We start from the raw sequence: 20,000 nt of genomic DNA on the forward strand, positions 1-20,000 counted from the left end.
GTTCACTGTAGTACTTTGTGAAATGTCTCTTCACATAGATGGCTCTGCCAGTGCTTAGACATAATGGTGTCAATTAGTAGACCTTGTGACCTCAACTGATTACAGCTTTCCTTGAGTTTGTGGGAAACTGTTTTTTTTTTTTTTTTTTTCTAAAGGCTCTATCACACAACCATTTTTTCATCAATTTGCGCATTTCAGAATGAACTTTCTGTATGAAAATCAACTGACTGTCACATTACCAAGGCAGCAAACATTGCCCATGTAAATTTACAAACATGACGCTATCAGAGTGAGGTCCTGGGAATCACATGAACATTCTGATGAATATTACATTAGTTTAAATAAATATGCAGTATATTGTATATACCAATGTTCTAAAATATTAGCTTATGTTTATATTTACTCATTCTATCTAATTCATCAATAGGAAAACATTCTAGCCCTATATACCCATATTAGTGCAAAATCAAGATGGAAATTAGTTAGACAGAAATTGTCATAACCATCTTCATCTGGGAGGTGTTTGCAAATGATACTTGTGGAAAGCCTCAAATTCAGATAGAAATGTATAAATTGACAGAAAAAGTGCTAGTGTGATAGGGCCTTAATGTTAGCAGTATTGATAGTTATTTTTATCATAAACATCATAATTAATATTACTAACAATACTAAACCCCCCAAAATATTATCGAACATCAAGGAAGAGAGTAAACAGTGAGACAGGTAGATCTCGTAATTGGCTGATTGGTGACAAAGTACTTGAGGAGCCATCTGTTTGTAAAAAAAATTACAGGGGGCATGTCATATATGCATCTGCCATCCCCATGTGGTTAAAAGAGGATGATTCAAATGGTTAAGCTTAGGTAGGGGTCTTTACAATCATATAAACCTCCTCAGAAATTATAACCTTTATCATAACTTTCTTATGCAATGAGAGATGGGATTGCACAATAAGGTTAGGCTTTTACATGTGTTAACTGCCAAGTCTGGTATCAAATATTAAAGAAAATCATAAGAATGGGGAAAGTTAAGTCAGGGAGAGTTCCTTTATTTTTTTTTAGAAACAACCATGTTTTATTATTTTGGGTTAACTTGATATATATTAAATCCATATATCTATTCTTATATTAATTTTGTCTTGAATTCACTCAAAAATATTCTAAATCCTACAGGAGAGTGCAGAAGCTGCCCGCATAAGGGAGGAACGTCTTAAGGCTTATGCGGATAAAAAATCAAAGAAGCCTGGTCCTATTGCCAAGTCTTCAGTACTCCTTGATGTAAAACCGTGGGATGATGAGACAGATATGAAGGTCATGGAGACAGAAGTACGTAAGATTGAGATGGATGGACTCTTGTGGGGTGCTGGTAAGTTGAATGGAATTATTGTTCTTCTCTATTTTAGTAAATGTTTGCTTTATTTGGAATTTCTCAGTTATTAAAGGAAAGCTCCGAGCACTTGTAAAATAGTCTCCTTCATTTTTTTTTTCTTCTTCCAGCTCAGTTGAAGCCATTGGCTTTTGGTATCCAGAAACTCTCAATTTTGTGTACAGTTGAAGATGAAAAGGTTTCCATTGATGACCTTTGTGAGAAGATTCAAGAAATTGAAGATTATGTAAGTAAATGTGTATTTTACATGTATTTATTCACTTAGATTGATTTATTGAATAAAATCACCGTATTTTTTTGTTTTGTATTTTTAAATCTTTATTTTTGTTTCTTTTCAGGTGCAAAGTGTAGATGTTGCTGCTTTCAATAAGATCTAATTGCCATTCATTCCAGGGTTAATACAGAAATAAACAGGAGTTTAAAATGTATTTTCATTTCCTTTATTTGCTGTTTAATAGTAGAGCACTAGTTCTGATCAGTCATGCTAAGGATTTTACATGTAGTTCTTTCATAAATTTAGAGAAATGTATGCGGGATTACCTTATTAAAGATGAATAATATATTAATAACCATGTATCATTATAAATCTAAAAAATGTAATGAAGATTCAATCATTTTTAGCACTTAGAATGTAGGTACTAAGCAGCTCAATGTGCAATATAAAATTTAGTTACAGCAATTACAAAAAAGGGGGAATATTTGGAATTTGAGACTAGTTAAGTGAACTGAACATATACTTCAATATACAAGCTTTTAGCTTCCCTAAAGGAAAGAAACCTCATTCATTTTTTCAAAACTCATATCTCCATGGAACTTGTTTCAACATTTTGAAGAAATTTGGAGAATAAAAATAAAGAATAAAAATGTTTATATTTATTACATTTACATGTACACTGAGTAATGCTAAGACATTCACAGAGAAAATAAATATAACCAGCATTAAATCAGTGAGGAAAATAAAGCTCATTTGATAGCACATTCTAGTTGTAGAACTTATGGCAGTTATCTGCAGTAGAAAATAAATATACTGAAAGAGGAATGCCTGTTCAGAACTATGGAATTACTGCTTTTGTTCACTGTAAGCTGCCTGTTATTTCTTTCATATGATCTATAGTAGTAACATGTCACGACAAATCCTATTTGTTAGGTATGTGTGCATTGTTTAATTTTACATTCCTTAGATTTTTTAAAAAGGTTATCACATTTTGTCACCAAACTTGTAAGAGACCAAAATATTTTTTGATCTGAGCAAAATGTACATCTGCATTTATTAACAAGACACAATTTATTGTGAAGTCCAGCATTGATTAAAGACATTAAATTTCTGATCCCTTTCTGCCTAGAATAGGTATGATCCCACTTCATGCATCTCAAGGGTCTATTGTGAAGTTTCTACTATGAATGTTAAATTGAGTCCTGCAGCTCCATTTAATATTGTTTACATACTCATTACCATATATCATCCCTTTTTGTAGAGAACCTAAGTCTTACATTATATTAGTATAACATTATAACTAAGGAGCGAGGGTTATATAGGAATTGTATGTGAACTGCTAATCCAGACTTCATCTGCATCAACTGCTTTGACTTCTGAAAAGCACATACTCAGGGAATCTTTACTGAAGTTAAAAAAAAAAAAGCAGGATGATACCAGGTTCTTACATTCTGCAGTCTAAGAGTAGCATTGCAAATTAATAGGATCAGATGTTCCCATACCTCAAACTATCCAGTTCAACAACAAAAGGTAATAATTTAAATTGTGTAGATTGAAGATAAGAAGGGTACTGTGTCCCATACATAGATTTCTAGGTTTTATAATGTGTTGGAAATATGAACCTAAGATTTAAGGTTGATTTGAATATATTGAGTCTTGCTGGATGTCCAAAGTGAAGTCGGTTCTTAGAACAGACTTTTTATTTTTTTGACCCATGTTAGTTGATGCTTACAGTCTCCAGTCATCCAGATATCCCATATCCTTTTGACATCCGTAGGTACCATATTTTTTCCCATAAAATAAAATGAGATTGTAAAATATTCTTCATTACCCATTAAAAGTGTTTGTGTAGTAGCAACATATACATTGTACAAAGATGATTTTTCACAAATGCATGGCATAAAATATCCTTGAAGAAAAAAAAAAGCCCTTTTATGCAATAGTAATTTTAACTGAAACACTCCCCAATGCAACATTGAACAAGACTTAGAATACACCTTTTGATTATTGACTTTTGTGTCAATATGTTGTATATTATTACTTTTACTGTGTTGGTGAAAGTCTACATTGTAGTTTATCCAAATTTTACTTTTTTTACTGAAAATTAATATGGCGGCATATATTTGTCCATACCTACTCTCCATATGCATGAAACTTTTTTGTACTGTCTTGTTTCTTCAGATGACTTTCAAAATTTCCAATACCCATCGCAGTGTACTTGTTTGCAAACTATAAAATGCATTTTATTTCTAGTGGAAATCTTTTAACTACAACTACTACAAAGAATAGGGAAAAGGGCTAATAATAGCACTTTGGTTGGCTAAATTCATATATTATTGATCTGTGACACTAGACAACCCTGATTCACATTAATGGCTATGGGACTAGTAGTAGAGGACAATTACACTCCACTCTTCACACAAAAGGAGGGAAAGGCTTGCATACTATCATGGCAGAAAGCAGCCAATCGACACTTCAATGGGTTAAGATATATAGGTAAAGCAATGACAAGGTAGGTAGTGATATGCACAAGATTGGGAGAAATTAAGTTTAGGTAAGAGAATTTTCAAATGCAAAAAGGCAGTTACAAACAGATTTTTCAAAATCTTTCTTTTCTATTAAGATTAACACATGAACAAAAGTACTCACCTGTACAGTCAGCATATATCTATTTAATCCCCTTCCAAATTATTAATGATGTAATGCTTTGCATGTAATAATTGCTTTTGCTTAAACCTAAAATGCTTTCCTAATAAGCAGGATAGTTTGGAATTTGCATTAAGCTATTACTCAACTTGACATATTATAATCATAAACCAGTTGAGATTCAAAGGCTGATTTTTTCCTTCTTTTTAGAAGGGGGGGGGAGCAGCTTATACAATGCTTCCCCTGATAAGTTTTCATTTTATTACCACCTAGTTCAATTCACATTGCTTTAGAACCAATATATACTTTGCCTTTGTCTTGGAATAAGAGGAAAGTGGAAGAAATCATTAAAAATCAGGAAAATATTTAAAGGCATCTCACTCAACACAGCATTATAATAAGATATTTCAAAAGCTAAAGCACTTTATGTGAAATATAAATATGATTCCAATCATTGTATAAAATAAAGCGAGATAGACTGAACTGTAACCCAATCCAGTATCCTCCTTCTTAGCTCATCTCAAATTCTGTAAATCAGTTACTGAAAGTCATCTGGGAACCATCAAGAAATAATCCATATTCTTTAAAATAGTTATATAAGAATGTACAAAAAATGAGGCAAATAAAAAGGCTGACCAAATAATAAATAAAAAAAATAATAATAAATAAAAAAAATCTTTCAGTAATAATTGTCTTGATTAATTCTGCTTAGAAATAATAGCTATATGAATACAAAGAATCACCAATCTTCAAGATAACAAAAAAGAAAAGAAAAAAGAACTGCAAACATAATTCTTTTATCAACCTTACCTGCAAAATAATTCTAAATTTCAAAATTAATCTTTAACTGAACTTGTGCATGAACTCAGAATTGAATTTACATATTCAAGTATATTCAAAATGATACAGACTATAAAGATTCATAAATATTTGAAAATCATAATAAATAAATACTGTATATCTAAAACATAAGTATTTCTACATAATCATTAAAGATAATACTTTATGAATAATATCACAAAATCATATATTACAAACTATTGACAAAGATACAAACCTTCAAAATGGCTCTTACCACAATGCAAATAACCTTAACCTTTTCTCTTTTTGACAGTAAAGAATAGCTCCAATAGCATAGATCCATTTCATAACTGACATGCATTTTCAAAACCTCTTTATTTAGAAAGTATTGTTGATCTGAGATTGATTTTACTGTATTTTTTCCGCTTTCAGGATTAGTGTTAAACTTTTGCATTTCCTTATTCAAAGGAAAAGGAGGGAAAATGTATATCTTAGAGAATGAAGTCTATACTTCCTAAAGTTAATGCAATAATACTTGGATGCAAATGAAACTGACCAAGCAATAATTATGTCATGTACAATGAAAATATTTACAGATAATGACTGAAAATTCTAATCTAAAAGAAAAAAAGGGGGGGGGGGACAAATATATTTTCATATGCCTAAAAAAATAGCTCTTAAAACTGATAATGGCATTGCCAATACTGATGGTTTGTAAATTCACTATGGTCAGGTGAGTACTTCTGACCATGTAACTTACATGATATACTGTATGTTAAACCTGTATAAAAATCATAATGGGTCACTGATATCATAATGTTAGCTTAGTTATTGATATTCATGCATTTTTTAATATATTTAAATTCATTTGATGCTTTTTAAGAGATCTGTACAAGTGAGGACTGATAATAAAGCATATTTTGTATCAAATTTTGTGATGAAAAATAATGCACTAATTTTCTGACAATGGCCAAAACCAGTTTCCATTCATAATTATATTGCTATAACAGTCCAGATGTACAGTTTCTCTTAAAATCAAAAAGGTGATTTACAATTCACTTATTGTTATTTCATTAATTAGATTCACCTGATGTTGATGTATATTTGTGTAACTTGATACAATACATCATCTTCATCACATTAAAATAGAAAGGGTTTGAGACAATTTATCAATGTATCACTGGTTTGTCCTTGGGTGAAATTACTTAAAACTGTAATATTCCCAGATATTCCTGTACATGATCGATCAACAAAATATGTTCACATCTGATAATATATATCAAACTAAAAATTCGTCATTGAGTTACCAGCTATAAGCAATACAGCCATAGCCAGGCTTTATGTACAAACATGAAAAAAGTAACTAAATATATAATTATAATTTGTGCATGTGCTATCTTATCAAATAACTAACAAAATACTTATAATATTGAAATATCACAGACATCAGAAAAGCAACCTTAGCAAAATGAAGATTGTGACCTCATCTTTGGTACATAGCAGCTATTAAATTACAAAGCACCTAGATTCATATTTATACAAAAAAGGTCAACATTGTGGGGCCTCTGCATGGGAAAACAATGCAAGGCCTCAGGCAAGCAGATTATATGTTAATGTTTTTCATTTTCTGCTGTGTTTTCCACATCTATGAAGCCAATATATACTTCAATTTTATATATATATATATATGTATTTATATAGCTCACAAATGCTTATGACCCATAGAAACAGAATCATTTCACTGAAACTCAACACAATCCAAAACATAGAATGCTGTCATTGTAGTACTTCAAAACACATTGAGAACTGAATACTTAACCAACATGGTATTTCTAGGTCAATCTCCAAAAGGCCAAGAAGCTATTCCATCAAAATACAGTAGAGAAAACTGGTTGACTAGAAAAACCACGGAACTCAATTGGACGACCACTAGCGGCAGTTATAAAGGCTGCTTGGGCTTATGAGAGGAAAAATGTGGTAAAACCACATGAGGATCTACAATATTGGATTAGTAAAGACCTTTAGATATGCTGGTCTTTTGCTTACAGTACTGTATTGGATATAATATGGCACAATATTCTAAAGTGGTTTTAAATTTTACTAATCCAATGTTTCTATCAGAAGTTTATAGTAAATGTTTGGGCATAATAGTGCATAATGTCCAGCATCCCTATTCTAGGACCCTAGTCATACATGTTTACATTCCTTCATTGACACTTAATGAATGGTAAAATAAAATGAGTTTCACTAACAGCACATGGCATGTTGCAAACAAAGCTAGGGTACGACTGGTTTCTGGTTAGGGCCTGTGTTATCTTTGCAAAAAGTGTTTGAGCGACTACCAACACTCGGTGGTGTGGTAGTGCTTGCCATTGGTTTATTAGTTACACTGGAAGATCTACTTATATTCTCAGCTGCATTGGAAGCTTGAGTCACTGTGGGTGTGGGGCTCCCTGTCCGCCCCATGGGACGTCCAGAATCTCTCATGGGTGACCGAGTGGACCTCCGCCCCATGGTGCTGCCCCTTGACCGCGGGATAATATTTCCATTCTTGGCATCACTCTGCTTCCTTGGTTCACCTTTTTCAATTCTGGGCGTCCTGGGTGTGTGCGAACCACTATCTGTGAAGGCAGGTGGCGTGGCCTGAGTCTCAGGCTGGGTACGCCCTGCCCTAACAAGGCTTGAGGTACTACCACGTGTCTCTGCGAACCTCGTTGGAGTCCGGGACCGCGCTTCCGCTGGCTGAGTCCGAGCAAACTGGCAAGTAAAGAGGTATTGTTATTTCTTGTTCTATAAGGAAAATAGATGCCACAATACAATATACACAGATGGGTAATAATTCAATGAAATCTTTTCCACTGAAGATCCAATCATGGCACTCAAAAAAGAACAAGAAAAAGAGTAAAATCTTTCATTCTATTATTATTTTTCTTTTTTCTTTTTTACCTTGGAGTAATTTAAAAAATCCAGTGGGATAACAAAAGAATATACACATAAAAAATTACATAAATATATATTACTTGTATGTGTATGTGCATAAAATGAATCCTTAGTATTGAGGAAAAAGATAAGGAAAATGCCTGTAACAATCAATTTCATTCATAAAAAAAAATATACTCCCAAGGCGAAAAAAGCAAAACCATCCAACCTTTGCAGCATCTCCTGACCCTTCATTCAGGGAGGTCAGAGCTCGACCTCGTGATGCTGTGCTGTTTTTCCTTGGTACCTCATCCTCTGAGGCTGAGCTCCCAGTGGTCTAAGTGAGAAATGCAGAAGCACAAGGTTAAAGCCTTACTGTCTGCTTTAACAATGCTCATACCGACAGAAACCTTTAGGGTCGACATGCAAAAATAAAGACAAAGAAGAAGAGAAGTAGGAAAAAAAATTGCTGTAGCCTCAATGCACAATACGCATTACACTATTTGGCCTCTGCCTTCCCTAACAGAGCTATTTTAAATAAATTCACATTTTTTTCAATTGCTTCCTTTTTTTCAAAATAGTCTGCACTGACATTTCTTTCCCATATTATGTATTCAATGTTCAATGTACACAAATTTCCATGGAAAGTGAATATTTTACATATCTGAATATAATCCTGTAAGAGCAGGAAAATAACTGACATCAAATACAATGATACTACTGTAAAACAGAAATGACATATCATTAAGCTATACTATCAAAGTTTTAAGTATATTCTTTTACCTCATACAGGAGTGTACACCATACTTGTCAGCTCTAATCCTAACTTTGTTGGCATTTTATACAAACTAAATGACATTAATACTGAATGAATTTTAAATTCTAGGTTATATTACATTGTTATACTTTCCCATTACTAAACTCTTTTAAAATAATTATCAGTGGAAAGGAAATCTTGAGCATAGTAAGCAGCAGAAAAATAAATAAAAATAAAATAAAATAAACAGAGAATATCAAGTTAAAATGAAGTTCAGCAGGGCATTCCCAAACGTTTCCATCCCTGGCTAGCATTTTCATTGCAATATTCAGCAGAAAAAATAGGACACAACATACACACAAACAAAACAAAAAACAAACCAAGTAACCTATCCCATACTATATGTTTCAAGAGGTAAATGCCTTAACCTTTTTCTTGTGGATTACATAGCCTTGTTCATTCTGTATATTTACCTTTCTCAATGAATGACAGAAACTTTAAGCTCAGCAACAAGGAATAAGGAAATACTAATTACCTGACATGCTCTGAAGATATCAAATGCCCATAACCATTAACACATCATTTCAAAATATCATCTTTTCATCAACCTCAATAAACTAAACTGAAAAGCAGAACTTCATCTTGAAGCAAATTACTTATTTCCCTGAAATATCTGTCCACAAATCTAAAGGCACTTCATGTACCTGGCTTTTAGAAGAGATTACATTTTCTATTGGAAAAAAAAAAAAAAAAAAAAAAAAAAAAAAAAAAAAAAAAAAATTAAAATTTACATTCCAGGATGAAAACAACAGTTTCCTACATATTGACACAAGCAGAAGAATGTGCACTACAAACCTTCAGCTGAAGATTTGGGAAAGTTTAAAGAAATAAATTATCACATTAACTTTTCACAAATTCATCTGTTGAAAGGAAAATTTTCTCAACAGTAGAAAGTGATGTCTATAGCATATAACCTTCAGCAACATACAGTTCTATGTTGCCTGATTTAGAGAAAATGAAGTCAAAGAATGGAGAGCAAAAGAAAGTGAGAGCATCTAAAGGGAAAAGAATATCAACAATCATAAGTTAAAACTCACAGTGTGGCTGGCTGTGCGGTTAAGGGTGGCTGCCCTCCTAGGTAGCTGAGAGGACTCCGTGGGCCCTGGGGTACGTGGCCGAGATGATGCCCCCGGCAATCTAGTTGGGGTGTGGGGACGCGCACGGCCAGCCGGCTCAGGTCTTGAGAGGGAGCGGGTGAATGTTGCACCTCGGGTGAAGGAGGCCATGGGGGTTGTGCGTCTCCCACTAGAATGGGAATCCTCGTCTGTGGAAGTGTTAGCACCCTGGAAAATCAAGAGTAATTTTACTTCTAAAATTCAGCTGCAAATAAAGAAGGCGAAAAAGAAAAAAGAATGAAAGAATCTTATTCACTTCCATTTATATCAATTTAAGAAATTCCTGTTACACTCTTCTTGACCCAATGTTGTTTGTGTGAGTCCTGACGTTCTGTGATGAATATTGTTCACTCGTGTACAAAAATAGGACATTTAATGTCCTGAAATGTCCAATACCAAACAACAAAACTGTGAAATGAGTGCCAATGATGGGGAAAATATATATATAAAAAAGAAAGAATGAAAAAAAAAAAAAAAAGACTGAAAAAACAATAAACACACATTCGATACCATGTGACCAATTAAGGATGCAAATATCTTGAGAGCTAACATCATGCAAAAATAGTAATCTACTACTATTTTCTAAAATGTATGAAGAAACTTTGCAAGTATCTAGCTTAAAGCATTGGAACATAGTGCCTGTTAAATTAGATGCACTATAACTTACATATATGGGGAGGTAATGCCGTTCAGTTTTGTAGCATGGATGTAAGGATGGTTTTGTACATGTAGGTGTCATGAAAGGAAAAGATTGGTCCCAGTACTTTAGATAAGTGGAACACCACTGGGGTATATGTAAATCATTTATGAACCTACTAAACACAGAATACATGAAAATAAACAGCTCTGGATATTCTACACACTGCTTACTTAAACAGAAACAATAACAAACAATAATGACAAAGGTTACATATCCTCAAAACCTTTTGGTTTAAAGGCCACAGATTATACCTGCTTTACTTTTGAAGGTCGCTCGGCTACAGTGCGAGCAGATTGTGATCTCTGAATGGCTGCTTGTCTGGCCTGTGCTCTAAGTGTGGATGCTCTTGTGGGGGGTGGGGTCTGGGTGCGAGGACGTGAGAGTCGGGCAGGGGGTGTCTGGCAGCGAGTGGGGTCCTGGCCTGATGAAGGTGGTCTTCGTGGGCCAACTCTCTGAGAAGATGGCACAGCAGTCGCACTGGCGCTACGCATTAACCTGTGGTCTGCTCCTCGACAGGCGACCCCACTACTGCCATCACTGCTACTTCCTCTGGTTCTCTGTGTGTGATATTGCAACAGTATTGGTTTCATCATAGTAAACCAAGGAATAAGAAATTTTTTGCTACACTATCAGCTTAATGATCACCTATGCCAACTTCTTTTGGCTTTTCCTTCATATTCAATGTGTAATAAACAATACAAAAAAGTGAGAGTTGTTTAAATTCCTTTTTTCTAAAGAAGAAATAGTTTTAATATGTTAACCTTTAATGAAGTGCTACTCAGGAGGGAAGGAAGCAAGGGAGATAAGAAGGAATAAAAATCAGAAGCTATATCCTCTATTTGCCATCTCAACAAGAAAAAAAATAGGCAAAATGACTAGTAATGTGTTATGCTAAATTATTGTGGTAATTTGGAAAGGGATGGAGGGAAGGAGGGAGAGATGAAAGGAGAGAAGAATTGAAAGGGTAAGAAGCAATTTGCCCTATTACCTATCTAAATAAGATATTGTTTAGATAAAATAACATGATGTGTTATGCTTGAATTTAGTGGTAATCAGGCAGGAGGGAAGGAGGGCAGGGGAGAAGGAAGGATGGAGGGAAGCAAGGATGAAAGGGATAGGTAGGAAAAAATAGCAATTTACCCTAATGCCCATCTAAACAAGAAACGGATTATATAAAATAACTTCTGAATTGTTATGTTTGATTTTAGTGTAATTAGGAGGAAGGGAGGGAAAGAAGGAAAGTACGACAGAAGGAAGTAAAGGAGGAGAAAGAAAACATAACTTACCCTATTTGCTGAAGAAAGCTTTGGCCTGGGGACAGTGGGTCTAGAGAATTCTACAATCACCATTGCAGCATCTTTGATTCTTCGTTGTGTACTGGTTGATAACAAAGGCCATTTCCGGCAAACAGCTACACGGTTTGCATTGTGTATCATGAACTTCTCAACTTGATTCAACAAGTTTTCCAAGAAGTTCAGGAAGCTCTGTAAGGATTTAAACTAAATATCAACATGGGCATTTTGTATCCTATGAAATGGATACTATAGTGACAAGATTAAATGTAAATTAGATATAATAGCATGCGAGACTCAAATTGCGTAAGGAGATACATGCTAATCCAACTTACTTTCAACAACAAAATACTAGGATGTTCCACTCTTATTAAGAGCTAAAGAATAGAATATAAACCAGTTTCATTAAATATAATGCCTGCTTAACCTTATCCTTATACACTCCGGAAATCGTAACTTCAAAATAAACACAATTATAGTTCGAACCTCTGAAACATCACCAAGTCCATCTTCTTCATTTTGTTCAAGTAGCTTAGCAAGTTGCAGATGAGACAAAACAGCTTGGTCAGGTCTCACCAACTCACATGCTACACGCATTGTTTCCTCTAAACTGTCAATATTCCATCCACTATCCTTTCCTAAGGCCAAGAACCTATAAAATATTTGTTAAAGGCTTTAGATACATGTCTTTTTTTTTTTTTTTTATCAGTTACTAGTTATATATACAAATAAAAAAGACAACAGACCATTTATACTGAATCTATTAATAAAATTTCAAAGCAAGTCCATTACATTCATCTTCATGATAAAAACAGAAAAAAATATAAACAGTAACATCTGCACAATAACCAGAATTTACTGAGGATAATCATCCACATTTCAACACACCTCTCTGATGACAACACTCCACTAAGGTTGGCAGCAATGAAACTAGTGGCAGACTCCAGCAACTGGGCAGCGGCATCAAATACTGGCTGTGACCATCTCACCATGGGCAAAGATGAAAGCACTCTCTCGCATCCTAAGGCAGTGTCTATCACGTTACCTACACTCTATAAAAGGAATAAATGGGATAGGGCACTTCATTTAAGTATGTGATTATAACCAATATTCCATCATGAAGTACTATCAAAGTGAAAAAGGAATCTCCTTACCATGTCATCTAATATCTGTTTAAGGCATCTATCCTGCACCTCAGGAGGTAAAGCAGCAAAATTTCGCGTTGGTAACACAACAACAAAGTGCTTGGCAACCCATCGCAAGCAACGATGATATAGCTCATCGAGGCAGTATGCACCAGCTATAGGCAAGACATCCAGGACTCCTTCTAGACATCCCGAGCAAGGCTGTGAAAACAAAAAATATGTTACCGTGAAGTACTTAACCCCTGCGATCCAGATGACATGACCATCACATCATGAAAAAATTTGACTTGCGAGGAGGGTGATGTGAACAGGCTCAGAAAAAGTGGCTGTAGGCTGGGTGACGTGGTCTTGCCATCTTGAGCAAAGGCCAGGGTGATAAAAAAAACTTGCCACAATTGCACAAGAGTCTAATCACCCTCTTGGAAGGTGATTAGACTCATTTGACATTTAGAAAGGGGCTTTTGTATTATTCCCATCAATAACCAAGTGTGGAATGTAGTGTCCGTCAGCCATGACTGGATGAAAATGGCATCCAGAGAGGATGCCATTTTCATGCTCGGCATACTATTCCTGGTCGTCCAGACTGGTGGTGCTGTCACCAGTCATAAATATATGTATATATGTATATATGTATATGTATATATAAGTAGCACACACAAACACACATCTATTTCATTCATACATGTTTCCCACTGTCCTTTCACAAATCTAACTTCTTGGGTGCTAGTAACCGACCCTTGAATATTGTAAGAAATTTGAATGAAGTCACATTTCTATTATGAATAAGTCAATTTATGGCAAGTGAATATAAAATAGTCCATCAATATATACATATGACTGGATTATGTCATGATGTGGAACCATATGTGACTCATTCCAGCACAGCCTACTATGCTGCCATCCATGTTCATTGTCTTTTTTTTCAGCATAAAACATATTCTATATCATATATGGCCAACTTACCTTGTGGAAGTAATGACACATCTTGGCTTTCAGATGTAAAGAGATGACATCTTTCAGTCCATCTAATGCTAACATGTCAGCAAGTGCTGCCAACTCTCCCACTCTCACCCCTTCTGGCACTGTGCTACTGCCACTGTAGATGTGCTTCAGGGCTACTGTTACACAGTCAGGTGAAAACCTGGAAATTACAAATATTTAGTAAAGTGTGATGCTGACAGCTGATATATATGTTCAACAAGATCAAAGAAGAAAGCATTTTATAATGCTTTCTACATTTGCTCTCCTCTCTCTTCTCCCCTCCCTCTCTCTCTCTCTCTCCCCTCCCCCCTCTCTCTCTCATTAATTTAATTATACTTATTTATACATTCTCTCTTTCTCATTCCCCCCCTCATTTCATTATGTCTGTCTGTCTCTCTCTCTTATTCATTGTTTTAATTCCCTCTCATTTAATTATGTCTATTTGTCTGTCTCTCGCTTGTATTCATTAATTCAATTATGGTTATTTACCCATCTTCATTCTCATTTTCCTCCTCATTTCATTATCTCTCTCTCTTATTCATTAGTTTAATTATGCTTATTTACCCATTCATTCTTTCTCATTTTCCTCCTCATTTCATTATGTCTCTCTCTCTCTCTCTTACTCATCAATTTAATTCCCCCTCATTCTCATTCAGTATATCTCTTTTTCTCATCAATTCTTCACAAGCTCTCACTACCACTTTCTTTCTTTCTTTCCCTCATTCATTCATCCACTCACTCTCTTGTTCTTTTACTGCTTGTCTGTCCACTGCTGGATCATCTGAATTTTCTGGTTTAAACTAATATAAAAATTTCAACCCTCTGATACTGAGTGGGTACACACATACATGCCATGTCTACTGTGACTGCAACTAACTGAATAACAGCACTGGCCAATTGCTTGTGTGATGCCATGAAGGCTATCTGAGATTTCCTAGGATACACTTTTGGTTTAGTGGCTAGGTATTTTAAGGGTGACTTCTGTTGCAAGTTCTTAGTTAATGAGAATTATCAAATAATACTAAAAACTTAATGCCGGCAGAAAAATGTTGTGTTCACTTTATTATTTTTGGTTATGTGTTTTTGTACATATATGGCTCTGATAGTACTTAGCCACAAAGGAGTCAATTAATAGATCTTGTGACCTCACCTTTCCATGAAATAGTGGGGAAAACATTTTTTTTCACTAAAGCTATCAATATCAACAGTTATTTTTGTTATAAACATTATAATTACTATATTGTTATTGACATTACTAACAGCAGTATCAAATACTAGAAAATATAATTGAAAATCAAGAAAAAGGGTAAACAGGTGAGACAGGTTGTTCTCGTAATTGGCTCACTGGTGACTTAGTACTTATGGAGCCATTTATATGTAAAAACAATTACTAAATTAAACATAAGTTGGGCATGGCATATACACACATATCATCCCCAGTGGCAAGTAGTTAATAAAAGATAACTACAAAAAAAGAACACCTAAGCAGACACATAAGCACCTCCCACCCCGACACACATTCACACACAAAAGAGGTTTGCTCCTGCCAAACACCATTGCCAAAATAATCATCCTACCCTTGAAGTTTTATCACATTTCCTGCACTTTCCACCCAATGTCCTGAGAGCATGGCAGCAAAGTAGACACAACGGGAAGCCAAAATGCATTTGTGGGCCCGGATACGTTTCTCACCAATCTGTAAATTTTAGTCAGGAAATATGTTTTATTAGAGAAAGGCAACAATACTAACAAGAATAATGTGTAAATCCTATAACTAATGGGTTGCTGAGAAATGGTTACTATCATTATATATCATTAAAGATAAGTAACTACAGCTGACATAACAGAATTAATTTTTCTTATGGTAAATTGGTTAGGCCTAATTTGGTTATATATTTTCCATACAGTTATTCCTTGTGATATTTTCTTGGAAATGAAGGAAATCTTTTTAAATGAGGAAAATCTTTTGGTCTTTAAAATAAACTCAAACTTCCACTACTTTACCTGTATTGTTACATCAGTGTTGATCTCGTTCTCAAACATGCGCAACAAATCTTCTCCTAATCTTGAATGTGGATCTGATCCTGGCTGGTCAGATGGTTCTGTATAAAAGTGTTCTCATCAATTTCCAGTGCATTTTTGTGCAACTAAGAATATGCCCTATATTCATGCCTTTAAGGGGGCCGTTGCACTCTAGAACAAAGTTTATCCTTTATGATCGGATTTTCGTGATTTTTTAAATATGATATATATACATATACGGTGATAAACACCACCAAGTTTCTTATCATTTGAATAATAAACAACAAAGTTATAAAAAAAGCAAGTTTTTGAAAAATCACAAAATTTGATATTCACACTTTATCCATTAACCAAACTTGTTGAAAAAAACACAACACATACTCTATAGCAATACCTAAAATCTCTATTAGACAGATTTTAAAATTTCCTTTTAGTTTAGTGGGAATTTTTTTTCTAAATGCTCAGTCTTATGAACTTAAGATATAATATATGGACTTTTATTATGTGAATGAAATATCCTCAGATAGAAAAAAATGCAAATTTATTCAGTTTTAAAATGACCCAAACCCTATTAGAATCTTCAAAGTAGTTATGAAGAAATAGAAAAAAAATGTTTACAAAGGTGTAGTCTTGAGATATCGGGCTCCAAAGTTCAGGATACTTTCCCTCGATTTTTAAAAATTGATTGATTTTTTTTTTTTTTTAGAATTCTTATCTTTGTGTCAATCTTGCTGCATTCCATGGCATTAACATGGTATTCTGAAGTGAAGCTGGTAGCTGGTCCCCCCCTTTTGCAAAGTACGAATGGCAATAACTGCACATGAATGTAGAAGTAGCGTGTGTCACCACAAGCTTTGCAGTGCCTAACCTAACCGCGTGAGGTATTATAACTAATTTTCGTCACGACGGCCCCCTTAAAACTGTGGATTAAACATGATACATAACCTAAAGGAATGATAAAGTATGAGAATAAATAAAGATTAATGATTTCTTTTTGAGAAGTTACTAAATATCTTACACGCATGGTGTGCATGTGGTTAATTTTTCACTGCTTGTCCAAAAATGTTATATACCATCTATAACAAATCTTTTAGAATAAATGTTTCTGTATCAGATATTCACCATTTGAGCGTTCAATGCTGCTGAGAAGACTGCTCACATCCGACACCTCAGAAGCCCCGTCTGTCTCTTGAGGAAGGCTTGTGGACATCACATCGCTGAATGATATGCTCTGAGATGGCCCTAGTTCTGAGATTGAAATGTCTCTACTTGTGGCCATGTCATTAGTTTCAGATGGCTCATCTTTGGTGTGTGAACTGTCTCTGTGAGTACCTGTGTTTCTCTTGTGCGGGGAAGGCTTTGCTTTGCTAGTCTTGGTTGATGCTTGGGACTTCAAGGTACGAATAGGTCTTGGGATGCCAGACACAAATGGAGTATCTTTTCCACTGGATGATTCATTAATTTTGTCATTCAGGCTGACATTCTTTCTTGCTGGAGGCTGGGCTATGAATTCATCTCTATCTATCACCGATTTTGTCATTAATTTGCTTGGGCTATCTTGGCTTGAAAACACAAGTGAATCACTTGGAGCTGATCTTGACATAGGATTGGGGGCTTCGTTTTTCTTTTTGGCTGGTGGCAATGGACGCCTTCTAGGCTTAGGTGACCCAGTCTTTGCTGGAGAATCAGCTTCAATAAATACAAAAAATCCTTTCTTTTCTTTGCTACCATTTCCATCACCTGCACTCCCAGCACCACCATCAGAGGTCTCATTTGCATCCTCTGTTTTGACTTCTGATTGTTTGTGTTTATTTTCTGCAGCCGCCCCCAAGACAGGAGGCAGAGATGCAAATTCAGCTTCTGGATGAGCTTCCACAGACTTTGAGAGTGCTGTGCTATCACTCTCAGATTTTCTCTTTCTTCTGACTTTGGGAGAAGGAGTGTCAGCCTCTATGTACATGTAGACTGAAGATGAAGGAGCCTTAGCTTTGCCTCCTTCCTTCTTCTCTGTTTCTTTAGGATTTTCTTTTGCTGGAGAAGGGATCTCATTTAGGTCAATGAACATGGGGAAAATACTCTGTGGTTGTTTTTCTTCCTCCTCTTCTTTAGCTTCTTTCTTTGACTCATCTTTAGACTTGCCTGATTCCTCTTCATCCTGAGGGCCAATAAATCCAAACACAAGAGGAATAGCATCAACATCCTTGACAGCACCCATGCTCACTTGTCTTTCACTCTTAGGAATAGGTTTCATCTCCTTGGCCTCCTTTTCTCTCTTGAGTGTGGAGCCTCCAGATACAATGGGTTTATTTTCCCCTAGTCTACTTAGCCTTGGACTTCCTGTTGCCATACCCAGAGAACTCAGCTGGTGGTCCTCTACTCTTGTTTCCCTGGCTTCACCTTTGTCTTCATTCTTTCCCTCACTTGGGTTGGAATCACTACTTCTGCTTTCATTTTCTCTATCATCCTGTTCTTTCTCCTCAGTATCCATCTCCTCTTTCTTCACATGGGATATGCCACCATCCACAGATTTTCTTAATTGTCTCTCCTGTGAGGCTTTAGCTCTGTAAAGGGCCTCTGCTTCTCTCTTAGCTGCAAAATCAACACTGAGTGAATCAGGTGATGGTGAACGAGAGCCTTGCTCCCTTCTTGCCATTTCCCTTTGAAACTCGTGTGTCATTTGCTCTGTGCACTGACCTTTAAGTTCTGGACGGTGACCTGTAACACTAGTGAGCTCGGGATTTGGATCCTCTATTTGATGCATTACTGGTAAACCAACAGATGCTGGTCGAGGTATAGGGTCAACGATGGGTGCTTCTAAAGCACCTAGAGAATGAATACTGCCAAGCATAGCACTGTCAATCATGCTGCTGTACAAAGAGGGTATTCCCATACTACTCTCGGAACTCATACTAGCTGTCATCATACTAGCAGTCATCATATTTGTTGTAGGAATGTTTGAGTATGTTTGAAAGTTGTGCTCGAACAAAAGTGAGCCTTTCTTTCTTTCCATCTCTCTTAATTTTTCTGGATCTTCTATATTGTCTGGATAAGGACCTACAATTTCATCTGAAATTTTGCGCTCTTTTCCATTCCCTGTGCTATATCTCTCCTCAGAGCGGGAAGCTGGGATGCCCTTAGCTGAACTGAAACTGACATGAGGATTGCCTGATATTTCAGCTGCCACTCCATCATCTCCTCTGTTGGGGTTGGACCTTTTAGGCTGATCATCCATTTTTTCAGCAGGATCCTGATGTTGTATAGCACCACTGATGATTGGATCAAACACTTCAAATGTTCGTGCTCTTACAAGTGGTCTTCTGGGTTGCATAGATTCTTCTGATTCATTCAGATCATTCTGTTCTCCTGTGTCATGATTGTAAACTCCCTCACGATTTTCTGACTTCCATCTCCTGCCAGCACCTGTAGGGCTTCCCTCTGAATCCTGACTACTAGAATTTTCTTCATGGCTGCTTGGAAGCTCCACCTCAAGGCTTGAAGTTTCATGCAGGTGACTTAGGCGATGTTCACTTCCACTGTTACTTGCACTGGCATTGTCAAAATCGCCACTGTCTTGAGACTCTGCACCAAAGGACTGACTTTTCTGCTGAAAACCTTGCTTTGAAGAAGAGGTAGGCTGAACATGCGGGTGCTGCTGCTGCTGTTTCAACAATGCATTGGCCTGATGAAGTGAAGCATTTTCTCTGGTGCTGGACATGGCACCGTACTTGTGAGCTTTTCCTTTTGTTCTAATATTTTCGTCGTGGTGAGAACCTATATCTCCATTCGTACAAACTACATTATCCTGCCGATACACATTTTCCACTTGGGTAAATTCTGAGTTCGCAGACTTCTGAGACTGGGAAGGAGAGAGGTCCTTCTTTTCGCGAAGTTTGTCTTGAAACGATTCCCCACTTACTTGCATTGGAGAAGTCTGTAACTCTTTTATCATAGAAACATTAAAA

General features: G+C 35.8%; 2 protein-coding genes across 16 annotated transcripts in view; one reads left to right on the forward strand and one right to left on the reverse strand.

Annotated features, from left to right (window-relative positions):
- The window catches only part of LOC113818553 (elongation factor 1-delta), a 27,277-nt gene extending 25,467 nt beyond the window's left edge, over positions 1–1,810 (forward strand). For all 5 annotated transcript variants that reach the window (XM_070127832.1, XM_027370742.2, XM_027370743.2 and 2 more), the window contains 3 exons: positions 1,173–1,365; positions 1,497–1,612; positions 1,725–1,810. In XM_070127832.1, coding sequence (XP_069983933.1) covers positions 1,173–1,365; positions 1,497–1,612; positions 1,725–1,763 — 348 coding nt within the window. In that variant the 3' untranslated portion in view covers positions 1,764–1,810. The remainder of the gene's footprint in view (positions 1–1,172; positions 1,366–1,496; positions 1,613–1,724) is intronic.
- Positions 1,811–2,244: 434 nt separating this feature from the next.
- LOC113818544 (serine-rich adhesin for platelets) overlaps positions 2,245–20,000 on the reverse strand; it is a 36,323-nt gene continuing 18,567 nt past the window's right edge. For 8 of the 11 annotated variants that reach the window (XM_070127822.1, XM_070127823.1, XM_070127828.1 and 5 more), the window contains 12 exons: positions 17,161–20,000; positions 16,021–16,118; positions 15,594–15,712; positions 13,999–14,176; positions 13,045–13,236; positions 12,779–12,942; positions 12,377–12,542; positions 11,885–12,082; positions 10,850–11,155; positions 9,821–10,066; positions 8,196–8,303; positions 2,245–7,804 (listed from right to left, as the gene is read on the reverse strand). The exon at positions 17,161–20,000 is cut by the window's right edge and continues 648 nt beyond it. In XM_070127822.1, the coding sequence (XP_069983923.1) occupies positions 7,325–7,804; positions 8,196–8,303; positions 9,821–10,066; positions 10,850–11,155; positions 11,885–12,082; positions 12,377–12,542; positions 12,779–12,942; positions 13,045–13,236; positions 13,999–14,176; positions 15,594–15,712; positions 16,021–16,118; positions 17,161–20,000 (5,095 nt within the window). In that variant the 3' untranslated portion in view covers positions 2,245–7,324. The remainder of the gene's footprint in view (positions 7,805–8,195; positions 8,304–9,820; positions 10,067–10,849; positions 11,156–11,884; positions 12,083–12,376; positions 12,543–12,778; positions 12,943–13,044; positions 13,237–13,998; positions 14,177–15,593; positions 15,713–16,020; positions 16,119–17,160) is intronic. The other 3 variants (XM_070127827.1, XM_070127826.1, XM_027370732.2) reach the window with 3 other exon arrangements.

The sequence above is a fragment of the Penaeus vannamei genome, chromosome 12 (genome assembly GCF_042767895.1).
Source record: "Penaeus vannamei isolate JL-2024 chromosome 12, ASM4276789v1, whole genome shotgun sequence".
Lineage (NCBI taxonomy): Eukaryota > Metazoa > Arthropoda > Malacostraca > Decapoda > Penaeidae > Penaeus > Penaeus vannamei.